At 40.8% G+C, this 13,441-nt stretch overlaps 1 protein-coding gene across 1 annotated transcript; it reads right to left on the reverse strand.

The window, feature by feature from the left end:
- Positions 1–8,973: 8,973 nt before the first annotated feature.
- LOC128714784 (acetylcholinesterase) lies at positions 8,974–12,613 on the reverse strand. Its single transcript, XM_053809668.1, has 10 exons — positions 12,318–12,613; positions 11,939–12,083; positions 11,618–11,855; positions 11,265–11,548; positions 10,989–11,196; positions 10,764–10,906; positions 10,053–10,205; positions 9,824–9,987; positions 9,575–9,750; positions 8,974–9,092 (listed from the first exon to the last, which is right to left on the reverse strand). The coding sequence occupies exons 1-10, from the start codon at positions 12,611–12,613 to the stop codon at positions 8,974–8,976; spliced, it is 1,926 nt and encodes a 641-aa protein (XP_053665643.1).
- Positions 12,614–13,441: the final 828 nt, after the last annotated feature.

Consider the following 13,441-nt stretch of genomic DNA (forward strand, 5'->3'; position numbering starts at 1 on the left):
GCCTGCTGCTAAGTAGTATTGGTAAACATTATTGTGTAGTTATTGTTTGTAGTTGTTGAAACCAAACTAGCCGTGTATACGTGAGTAACATCGAAAATTGATGCGTTATGTTGGTATTCATGTGCGCCTTGTGTCACATTACAGTAAGAGCTGGGTCCAAAATACTGGGTGGGATGGATAAAACTAGTGTAGCATGAATCAATCGTGCACTTGCGAATGAGCGCGACTCTGCACCTCTATGTCGCGCGACAAGATTCACCGAATCGTCAAAGTTGCTTGAACCCGCAAAGATCGCATGCATCCGCATGGAGAAAAGCAAATAATTTAAGAATGTACTAAGAATTTACTAAGTATCAACTCCATACGAAACATTTGCTAAAAGAACTCAAACTCGAAGAAAAATTAGAAAAAATAGTATAAATAATAGTAGTAGAAGAAGTAGTAAACGAATTGCTTACATTCGACGGTAGCAACAGCATTGTGACACTTAAAGTCGACAACCAAACCTTACCACTGATTGGGTACACTGATTGGGTACATATACATGTATAGTTCTGTTCCTAGCAGTGTGCATTCGTTTTTGCTATTTGTTTGCTACGTTATAAAATGGTTTCGCCGCAGAGCTTTTTGTGTTTGTGTATGTGTGTGTGTGTGTTATTTTTCTTCTCTAACGCACAGGAGCTGCTAGCTTATATCTTATCTTTTATAGAATTGACGTGAGGTTCAACTTTTGACTAAAATCTGCACAGCTTTGTTGCATGCGATTTTTTTTTGTGGATGATCGGTCTCGCTTGGCTACTACTGCCTAACACTGTTTTGCGCTTCAATACATTCCTGCGCTTTATGGGTTTTGTTTTGGTTTGTTGAGGAATATTAGACGGTACACATTAAAAAAAAAAAGTTTTTCAAAAAGGGCTTTTGTTTTTGTTTTTGTTTTTGAGTGTACGCTGTGTGGATAACCCTGCACATGACAGTTATCCCTGACGTGGCACATATACATACCTGTGTGCCACTATGTGGGGTTTTTGTTTTGCTACTACTAACACTAATACAAGTAGTGTGGTTGGACGACGAACAAAGCTCTTGGCATGTGTGTGGGGGTAGGAATAGGGATTCTTGTTTGTTTATGTATTGGTTATCCGTTTCGTTCTTTTGTTTTGCCTTCTTTGCAGGTAACAGTACCGTTTTAGTACTTTCTTTTTGCGTTAGTAGAGATTCTTTTCTTTTTGGTTGTTGGATTTCTTTTAATACTTTGCTCCTAAAATTCGACTATAAGGCAACAAGAACACAACCAAAACAACAACATGAGTGAGGAGTTCTAAGAAAATATTTTTTTGTTGCTTTTGCTCCTAATTGTGAGGGAGTTGTTAGGGAGAGTGAAATCTTATTCAAAACTTTCCTGTAGTACATAAACAATAACTATTTTCTTGTGTAAACGTTTTGGTTGTTTGTATGTAAATAAGTGAATAAACTTTGTCCACAAACGTAACATACCGTAACGACATTCTACCATAACGGAGGGCACATTTTTAAGGAGCTGAGGGTTGGATGGGGTTGATATGTGGGGGTGGAAGTTAAGGAAAAAAACATTTGGCATGCACGTGTCCTGAACGATTCTTCAACCTTATTACGTTGGACCGGTGCCGGCAGAGGGAAAACGATTACAATAATAGTGTAGTTAAAATTTCCGATAACAAAACAATCAGCATCGAAACCACTCACGCTTAATGGTCGCACACACGTACAGGCGCATTCACACACACACTTACAACCACGTACCATATATTTGTATGTATATGTTTAGATTTAGGTTGAGTAGGGTTTCGGTTTTTTTTTCCTCTTTTTAAATCGTGAAGGCTAGACGTTCTATCATATCATGTTCAAAAACACCAACGCAACGCAATGTACGGATTGTAAAAAAAAATAAAAAATACCTAACATCTAATATAGGATGTTTCGCGAGCGCGCGCGTGTGTGTTTAATTGTATTCTTATTTATGCATCAACCATGCAATACTAGTTAATAGAAGTGGATAAATATACTAACTTTGTCTGTCTCCTGAGTGAAAGATCGCTTTTATCCCTCGTAACTTGTGTGCAGAATTTGAAAACAAATCGCATAACACAGGAAAACCACCTTCTCTACGCTATGAATATATGAATCGCTCTGTGTTTGCACGTAAATACACCTTTGAACGTATATGAAAATATTGATATATTCTTCCGTTTCTGTGACACGATTGCAATACTCCCCCGTCTCGCACCATTTCTCTCTCGCTCGTTCAAACGTTAATAAAGGTGGGTAAATGTCATGTGGATTAGTTGATCCGTTTTTCATAGCTGATGCTGTGTAAGTGTCGTTGTGACGCTAGGCAATTCAAAAAAAAGCTTACGCTGCTACTACTTATACTACGCAAACACGCACATTGCTCTACCCAAGGTTACGCGCACTAAAAAGCAACCCTAAGTAATATTGCGTATATGCAACGGGTCTGCAATCTGTATGTGTATACGTGTAAGGTTAATACATGTTATTCGACAACTTCGTTTGCTCAGTGCTCAGTCCAGCTGATTTTTAATATGTATTACTACTACTAAACCTTTTACTTATGTGTGTGTGTATGTTTGATTTATTGTTTGTTTGTTGTAATTCTTTCCCGCTTTTCACGCAAACTAGTACAAAATGGCGTACAGATCTAGAGGTTTTAAGCTTAGACATTCTTCACACACTGGTATTACACCGCCAGTTGCACTTAACGCTTCAAAAACTAGACTTTATATGGACTTAATATTCATATCAGTTTTAAACTTTTAGTCCGTTGTACATTTATAAAATGTGGTTTCGTTTCTATCGCCTCGCATTTAGATGGGTTTTTTTTTCCTTTGGTTTTATTTAGAGAACTTTATTTCAATCATTTGCCTCAGGGATAGTATGTTTACCTTTTTATCATACCTTAGCATTTACTTTGAGTGTTTGTGTGTATGCTAAACTTCCAAACTGATCGAACAGCTACTTAATAAAGTACACTACTAATACCTTCCCATCCCTTTGAACGTTAGTATCTACACAATACGACTAACGCGGTACCTGGGATTAATATTTGGTTTGCATCACAAAAATAGTTCGAAAAATGTCTCGTTATGAAAACAATGTCTAAAGCGTGGCCATTTTGATACTTAAGCCGTTAAGGGTCCTTCCATTGCGCTGGTTAATGTAGCTCAAATTGATACACAAATAATACATCCTTTTTTCTGGGTTTTGCTTTCACTACAGCACTACAACGTCTGTCTTGCTTGTGTGTGTACTACCGCCCTCTCTGTGTGGTTGTTAAAATTGTTAATAGACATTGAACGATACCTTCTGCTGCTATTGGTGAATAAATATGTTATTATCTATCAGCTGTACGGTTGACTAGTCGTTTGTTTTTTTGTTTAATTCGTCACAGACAGGCACTAATCTAGATATGTTGATATGTTGGTTTGTTGCTCGTCCTTTCATTTTCCTTTTTGTTTTTTCTTCTTTGTAAGTTTAAAAGCTTTTTCCAATGTCTACTCGTTAAACGCTTAGTACGTCAATAGCGGACTGTTTCGCAGGTGGTTGTAATTTAAACGTATATTCCATTTCAAAACAGTTCGAAAGCAATCGCCAAACCCCTCAATGCTCGCGCTATGTTCTTAACTCACTAGAATTTACCAGTCCAATGTACGCATGCACACACTACACACACAAGCAATCAGGTTACCTGATGGTATGTTTCGTTAATTTTACAAGAAGATAAAAGGTTAAAAATAGAATTGATTTGCTTATTCTTATTGTCATTGGAGCCTCGGCTGCGGGTCACCAATTCATCATGCAGTGCCTAGATGGTTTTGGGAAACGTTTCCCCAATACTTTAAATTCCCAGCATTTCCAGCGTTAGCACTGTGGGTTCGTCCAACAGTGCTGAGTGTCTTTATGCAGTGCGCTAAAACAGATGCCATGTTTGTTTGTTCTACAGCTGGGAAATGAAATTTACACAACATCGTTGCATGTACTTTGAAAACAAAAAAAGCGGTACCTTCAATGGCATATCAATTCTATCATTCAGCACATAAGAGTGCTTTGACGCAATTACATTGTTAAGTTTGGGTTTTTTTTTACAGAAAATGCGCTTGCTGAGGCTCGTATACGATGACCGAACAAATATTTTTGGCAAGATTGACAGAAGGCTTTGTTGTGTACGGACTGCTCCACACAATTTTATTACCACGAGTTAGATATGGGAAAATCTAGAGTGAATTCAGCAATCTGACTGCGATTGCGGAAAAGTTGAGTTCCACTCCAGCAACAATCTCGGATGCGACTCTTGTTTCGACTCCGAATTCAATTGCAGATGTAACACCTAATGCTACTACAAGTTTAACTCCGGAATAGACTGCCAATTCGACTCTGAATATAACTGCAGCTGCAACTCCTAATTCTGCTCTGAAATAGACTCCGAATTCTACTCCAGGGTCAACTGCAGATACGACCCCTAATTCTACTCCGAATTAGACTCGGGATTCAACTCCAGGTTTAACTGCAGCTGCGACTCCTGATTCTACTCCGAATTAGACTACGGAATCGACGCCCAATTCGACTTCCATTCGAATTACAATTCCAGGTACGACTCCTAATTCTACTGCAAATTAAACTCCGGAATCGACTCCGAATTCTACTCCAGGTTCAACTGCAGATACGACTCTTAATTCTTCTCCGAATTAGACTCTGGATGCGATTCTGAATTGGAATCTAGATTTAACTGCTGATTCGACTTTAAATTCTACTCCGGATCCGACTCCACATTCAACTCTGGATTCCGAATTCGTCTCAACATTCAACACTGGATTCTAAATTCGATTCCAAACTCCAAGAACCTACTCTGACGTCGACTTCGGAATCAACTCCGGATTTTACACTGGATTGAGCCACTGAAAAAAGAAATGTGCGCGGTCACTCACAACGTACAGCAAACAGTACAGTACAATACAGTAAAAACGCTAGCCTCAGCAAAGTTATTCATCTGCGAAAAACCTTAACCTTTAAAAAATTATATTAGGCCAAAATTAGATGCATAACGACAGTAATGGAACAATAAATTCAAACAAAATAAATAATTTTTTATAAAAAAAAAACACTTGAGCTGTTAAACTTCAAACTCGTGCTTAACTTCTCGGGTATTTTTATATGGATAATAATACGTAGCGGTTGACATAAACGTCCAAATTCAGTCTTTAACAATTTGTAACAGAAATGTATTGTATAACGGTTTGAATATCCCCAGAAACGAAAGTTTTAAAACCAACTCAGTTTTAATCTGTCCGTAGGTGGGAGTTTTGGCAGACTTCACCTTAAATCAAGATTCGGTAGTAAGTGGAGTGAGGGAAAAACTAACTTTGCCCAACGATTTGTAGGGGATTTTTTGATGACTTAATGTCTAGAAATGCGTTTTTCCTGTTTCCTCTGCTGCCGTTTCCACGCAATTGTTTGCTATTGACTGGCATTTGGTTGTGTTTGTTGACGAACTGAGTTTCATTAGTATTCTTCTAGCTCCATTTGTTTTGTTTTTGTTTGCTTACATTCCAATATGATATGTGTTGATGTCCAGCAACTACTTTTGCACTAGATAGTCTAGCTTTTTTTTTGTAATAATGTATATTGGGGTATCTCTACCCACCACTACTAGCTTATTTCTACCTCCGTAACAATACACTATTATCATTATCTACAATGTAGACAGTTATGCTAAATTTTAATACTGTAGCGCTCAGTACTAAGTTTACTGTACAAAACGTATTTTTAGTTGTGTTTTTTTGTTGTTGTTTTGTAATTCTTTGTCTCTAGAAGGCCTTTGTAATAAGATGATAAAATTGTTACCTCATTCCACTACCACAAATGCATATATGAAAGGATGCATACGCACAGCCCTACGCCTGCATGCAAACTTTTTCATCCATCGATAATTATAAGTGCCGCACGACTAAACGTAAACGATGGTTACTTAAAGACAGTTTTGTTTTTTTTTTGACAGTCGCCCCATTTAACAACCTAAACAAACGCAAGTATGTATGGGTGTATTGTTACGTGGGTTGTGTTATCATTGCCGTAACGCTTGCATATAATTTCGTGTAAACAACTTACTCCCACTGACATACTAACACTGGCAAAAAATAAACAAGCATTTGTTTTCTAGGCGTTCAATTAAGTTTTCGGCGACAATCTACAAAATGTCGCGTGACAAGCAGCAACGAAAAATTAAACATCTGGACCTAACGCAGCTTGATAATCTCTTAGCACTACGCTACTTATACCATCACAAATACGGTTGTTTCTACTCACAAATCGCAACGCTATTGCCGAACACTTGCCAGATCGATTTACTCCATGGTTGCTACGTAAGTGGTGTGTATGTGTTGCGTTTGATGTTCTATCAGATATAGGCAAGCTACATGTAACAGCTACTACTACTACGTACGTGTCGAGTGTCTGAATGCGGTGTAGAATTTTATGCCGTGCAAACGTTTAGGTTATGATTTTGCCAACGGGTTTGCGCTGATTACTGATTACCATAGAGCTGTTGTATATCCAAAGAGAACAAAAGGCAATAAAAAAACATTATATTAGATAGTGGAAACATATGCCGTGCAATGGTCCTGACAGCTGTCACAAAAGCTACTCATCACTAGCTACTTTGCGTTGTTCTCCATTGTTCTTGTCAACATGTTTCAGGTCACACATGGATAAGCTCAGGGTCTATTTTTTCTCTCTTTCTCTCTCAATCTCTCTCTTTCTCCCATCTTTTGATCGCTAAACGGCTAGGCCACAAAGAACTACCTATATACGTTCTGCAGTAATATAAGCTGTCTTGTTTGTGTTTACATATGCGTGAAACTGCTGCTGTATAACGATCATAGCAGGTTTATTGCTGATACCAACGATATGTTTCCTAGTGGTTAGTTACCACGAGCCCAAAAATGGCCACCAGTGCGCTTCCTAGCACCTATTCCTCTTGCTTTGTTGTGTGTTTTTTTAATTGATTCATTAAAGTGGAGCCTCTTTAAGAACCAATTGAAAATTGTTTGACAACTGTATGTGTGTGTGTGTTTTTTTTCTTCGATGAGGGAGTTAATAGAACTGGCTAGCGAACGGCACGCGGATCCATTAATGTCTGATAAAAGCATTGTTTACTGCACTGTTAAAAAGTGGGGGAGGTTGTGCAGATTATTCTCTACTCATTCGTGTTATAATTATGATAACGACTAAAGCACCTGATATGTCTTCGTTTTTTTTTTTTTGTTGTGTGGCTTTGCTTTTTTCTTCTTTTGCAGTATATGCTGCAGTGCACATTCAATTTGTTATACTTTTTCTAGATAAAACCGTTCATACGCGCCGAAGGATGGTTTGTGGCCCTATATTTGTGTTGGAAATAGTTTTTTGTCCTCCTGTCTGTTAAGATGTACGGGAATGTTTGCTTCGCGCATTTTTTACTACCATCAGCCTGCCACCAGGCAAAACACGATATGAATCACATACATGATGAATGTTTGATCATAAGACCGCATCGCGTATATTTGACCGTTACTATAAACCAACTCAATATTATTTTCTTTTCTACTAATCGTAGCAGTACTAACAATATCGCCGCACACAGCATTCATTACTTTTTTGTTTGTTTGCTTCTTCTGGTTTCTTGGTTTGGTTTTTCGTTTTTAAAGTGACTTTTACAATTCTCATAAAAAGCTTTCTTATAAAGGTAGATTTTCCTTACTCTATTACTCTTGGTTTTTGTTTTCCCTCTTACTATACTGCATTCGTTACACTTCTTCTTTTTTTGTTCTCTTGGTTTGTTCTTCCCTCTTCTTTATAATAATGTATATTAATATCTAAGTTTATCCAATTTTTTGGGTTTTTTGTTTGTTGTTGTTGCATGATATGTTTTGGGTTTTACATATTTATATTAAATAGTCGGTTTGAACATCTAAAAAAGATGGATGTTTAACTCTTACGATTGAATGCAAATTGGGAGTTTTCTGCCCTCATTGTTTTTTTTTTTTTTAGGGGGAGTTACTATCTTCTTTTGTTTTGTTTCTATATTTAAAACAAAGCCATCAAAATAATAACACGAACTTATTAGCAATATTTTTAATGTAACATCTAAATATCATCTCTTTCTTCTATCTCTATTTCTCTTTCTCTTTTTTCTCTTTCTCTCTCTTTCTCTCTCTCATCGAATATTTATGTCTTTTTTTGTAAAGATAACTAGCTTGAAACGAAACAACACAGAAAACCCATTATCACGTGAAACACAGAGAGAGAGAGAGAAGTATATTTAAACGGAGGATTCACAATCTACTGCATTAGTGTGTGTCCGAAACGCGCCGTCCGTAACATACCGGCAAAGTTTACGCGCTGTGCTTACAATTTACTCTTATGTTATTTTGTTTCAATATTCACTAATATAGCTACACAGCAATATTTCATAAGTCTTCAAGCACGTGATATGTATTTGTGACAGAGGTTGTTTTTTTTATAGGGCACCCAGTACCTAAAGAAAAAGATCACAGGATCCAGTCCTTTGGTAACGTCGTGGCGAATGTATGCTTCTATGTGTGTGTGTTTTTTCTTTGTTTAGTTCGTATCTTTGTCTTCTTGCTTCTTCTTGTCTCCTTCTTTTTCTTCGTCTTCTTCTTTTGGTTTCGGTTGGTTTGATTTGTTTTTAGTTTTTCTTTTACTTTAAAAAAGGGTTATGGGTATCCATGATGATGAAAAGCGCCTGCGCTTCACCAGAAAAGCTCCTTGAAATTCGATACATATATCGATATATATACGCCATCACAAACCAATGATACTTAGTACGATCGGATATGTCCACTACGTAAGCATTAATAAATTGCATCCTCTCACGCGTGTGCAAGTGAACTGTGTGTGAGTGAACGCGTTCCCGCACGCTGGTTTTTAGTTAGCAGCCACCAGCGGAATCATCCAAACCAACACCATCACAACTATGGACATTGTTCTGGCCGTACTGGCTGTCGACAATTGCTCGGGTATGTGGCACGGATTTTTCGACGGTACTGCAAAAAAAATGAGAAGTATATCAAAGTGTGCATCTTTATGAAGATATTTTTCAAGTCGTCGTGTTCGTGTTCGTGAATTGGTTGTCGCTCACTGTACAAATGTCAGTACAACAGAGTGAACCAAATACAAATGTCTATTTCAAAACTGTTCGCAACCACCCTGTGTTGTAACTTGCGCGGCACAACTTATCAGAGAGCGTTGATCGACCAGACGAATAAGAGCGTTTTAATTTGTTGTATTGTGGTGTATGGTGTATATGTTGGTGTATTGCAATTGTGTTTTATGTTAATAATAAAGTCCCAAATGAAAGAACACAAATGTAACATCTGTTTATCAGAAATCCTCCCACAGTGCTCCAGAATTCGAAGAATTCAAAGTATCCGAAGATCTCTTTCCACAACCTTATTTTGTATAACAGATGTTCAATATGATGAATACCCACACAGCCCAATCACTCAATCAATCACGCAACACATACCTGACCATGCTCGTAACCTTGGTAAAAAGTCATTCCAAAATGCGCACGATGTTGCCATCGGTCCACGACCATACTTCTCACCCCGCAGGTCGTCCTCACCTTCGGCATTGAAGATGAAAAAGATCGGATTTTCTCTGGTATACAGAGGCCAATGTTCACCTTCCAGGGCGGGATTTCTGTGGACAGAGATGGGTGACAGGAAGATAAGTTTGGCGCACACTAGTTGAAACGGCTCCCCAAAAAACGTACCCTGTCCGTGCAAACTCGCTGACGGATAGCACCATGCGTCTGCTTAAATCCCTCTCCCGCTGCCGGTACTGCAGGGACGCATTCATCGGCTGGCCGAATATGTACTCGACCTCATCCCCGTGCAGTACGCCCATCCATTCGCCCCAAAGTGATGTGCTGGTACGCTGCAAAACAGTGGCCCACAGGGTTCATATAGTGTCTACTCCACCAGTGTTGTCTGTCAACTTACATGTGTAAAATAATAGTAGTGAACCGATGCACCACGCTCCGTTAGACCGAGTGCGAACTCGTTGGTTGGACAGATGAAGAAGTGATCGCCAACCGCTCGTCCAACCTGGTGTTGGTTTTGATAGCCATCATTTCCGCTTTCCCATCCCGTGTACTGCAATTGCATCAGAATAATGATTAGTATACAGTATTTATCTTACACCCAGTAGATTCAGATGCGTCTTTGAGATATCTGACATTTAGGCTGGAAAATGGACCGGTTTTGGACTCAAAACTATTGGAATTGAGGATTTACCCAAAACGAATCGTCGCTTCAAAGAGCCTTGGGGAGACAAGGTTTCAATAAAACGTCTTCTTCACGAAAACCATCATGTACTCCGCGAGGTTGCACAGGAACTTTTGCACTGCTTGGACGATGCGGTATCACTCTGGTCTTTCTCTAGAAGATCCAGAAGACCCACACTCTGATATGTGTGCCACATTGAGGTGCCACTCGAGGTGCCTCACCAATTAGAACAAACATCCGAAAGGAGTTGCCTTACTGATGTCATAGTGGCTCTTACAAATTAACTGATAACTCTATCGAATATTGATTGCACACAATAAGATAGCTACAACTAAAACGTTATAACTCTGAGCTCATAGGGAACTCGTATATAAAAACCTCCAAACGCAGTTCATGTTTATTAATAACGTACGTTCATGTACATACCTGAAAGATTATTGCCTCACGTTCCGGCTCGGATGCTTTGTTAAAGATGGTGTTCATAATTTCCAAAAACTTATCTTTGGGCAACGATGTTGCCGCGTCCTTTTCAAAATAGTCTATAAAATCGTATAACAGAAAATAGGTTCCTGAAAGCAGATAACCAAAACCCCGCATGGAAGTCAGCAAGAAGAGTTCGTTTTGCAATTCCGCTCTGGGCACTATCCTTACCCTCGTCCCGGTTGCTGCCAACGAGTATATCAATTCCTTCCAAATTAGCCTCGCGTAACATGGTCATCGGGTCGGCGGTCATGAACACACCGTCAATGGTCGGTGCCGAAGGAAATCCCAGTATGCCGGAGTAGGAGTTCCACTGCTGGACCGAGATGGTCTTCGCATCGACATTCCTCATGCACTGCATTACCGTGCTTGGCGATTCCTGCGAGAATTGGGCGAACAGTGAACATGCGTGGTCTCACCTCGTCTGGGTCACATCGCAGCACCTACCTTCAGCATCGTCAGATTACAGTTGCAGTCGTCGATGAGCCCTTCGGCGATCTGCAGAGCCTTTTCTGCGGTCATATGGCTCCAGGGTGCGTTCAGCGTGCCGGATTGCAAAATACCACGCTTCGAGAGCCCTCGCGTGACTGGCGATAGCAGATGCAAACTCACCGAACTGCCACCAGCCGACTCGCCAAACAGCGTAATCAGATCTGGATCACCGCCGAATGCTTTCGCATTTTCCTTCAGCCATCGTATCGCCAGCGCTTGGTCCCACATGCCCATGTTGCCTGCAATAGATGGTGTCCGTCGTCAGTTGAGATCCTGCTGCCTTTCTGGGCGAATGATGCGTCACTCACCTGGAGCGTCATCTTCGTACCCACTGATGTACGGGGCAAGGTACAAAAATCCAAATGCACCGACACGGTACTGCATCGACGCGACGATGACATTACCGACCGCGGCCAGTATTTCGGCGTTGTAAATGTCCAACGTGGAGGTGCCGCTCATGAACCCGCCACCATAAATCCAAACAAGCATTGCCAGCCCACCCTTCGACTGATGCTGGCGCTGGAAATCGTCATCGTCCTGGAAGTACTGTGTGCCGTAGGGGGGTGCCGCGTTGTATGTCAGAAGTCGCGTTTGTATCATCTCCCTTTAGCAGATAATAAGTTACTTACGTCATTGCTTCCAAAGTTCAGACCCCTACCATGTCGAAGACGCGTCTTTGTTGGCACCCATATGTTGAGATACAGACAATCTTCCGAAACGTTCGTATTAGGGTTCCACATCTCTTCGCCCGCGAAGCCAGGGAAATATTCGTATCTAAAAACCATCAGCAACACAACATCGAAACATTGATCAATGTCCAAACCTACTAAAAAGTTAACAAACATCAACAGGTCCCGGGGGGGATGAGATTCGAACCGCGACCCTCTGGTGCGCTGGACCGAATGCCGGGGCACAAGGCCATCAGACCCCCCGCTGGTACATAGTGTAACTTAGCCATCATAATGGAGATTCGAAAGAGTCACGCGGATATCCCACATCTGTACTCACCGTTCCTGTATGCATGATGGAGGTAATCTGGTTGCGTCGAGCACCCCATGCCATGGTTCTGCTGGGACAGGCTTCTTAAACCGTAAGCTATCCACCGGTGGCTTTGCGAACGGGACACCGTTGAATACGTGCACCTCGCGCCCCTGCACCATCGTCGAACGGCCGCGTATCGGACCGCTGCTGGTTTGTACCACCAGCCGATCAATTATTCCGTAAGCGGGACATATCACAGTCGCACCGAGCAGTAGCACAAACACATTCATGTGAGGTCGGCGGGTGCACTGGTTCACAAACATGGTGTCGGATCTACGAGCCGTAGCGAGCGCCTGCCTTGTGTGTGTGTGTTTTTTTTTTTCACTGTTTGATAGATGGTATGGGTCGAGTACTCCTAGCCGCGGGTAGAGAGTCACGCTTTGAATGCTGCTGTGTCGGATGTACGCTGTTATGCAGGCGGTTCACCACTCACATTTCACATCATTGCCCCTTTTTTGACTTGAAGTTGACGCGTACAAAAAACACTTTCCTTTAAGCGGTAGCGCTCACGGTGCCCTGTTCGGTGCGTATGGAGGAAAACGGAAGCTGTAACATGATTTCTAAACGTTCCACAAGCCGAGATATTTCGTCGAATGCGATCCCGCACCCCGTCAGCGAAAGTAAATCAACACTGCGTTATCCGTGACGGCATGCAATCCAGTAGTAATCGTAAATTGCACACGGTCGTGTGCGCAAGCTTCAACTGTCGCCGAGGGCACGTTGACATCGGAGATTAATATTACATAAAAAAACAACACCATAACCGTATGCTCTGGAAGGTCGCAACACACCAGGTGTGCTGCACTGGAGGGCTTTTTGTATGAAAACATCGAGGTTGTTTTTTTTTTGACAGGTGTAATTATACGCCAGGTACCTTAGACAACCTTGCCCATGGAGGTATTCCAAAGGTGTACATTTTTATTTTTAACACCATATTTCCAGGCTTCAAACGTTATTCTGGATGTACCAGGACAAACATCTCCCATATTTACCTTGCCAGGCCAAGGCGAATAAACAGGAATTATTGGCCGCTCGAATTCCACAGTCCACATATAACAAGCACAACAAATGCATCAAAAGACCTTGGTGAG

Source organism: Anopheles marshallii, chromosome X (assembly GCF_943734725.1).
Source record: "Anopheles marshallii chromosome X, idAnoMarsDA_429_01, whole genome shotgun sequence".
Classification (NCBI taxonomy): Eukaryota; Metazoa; Arthropoda; class Insecta; order Diptera; family Culicidae; genus Anopheles; species Anopheles marshallii.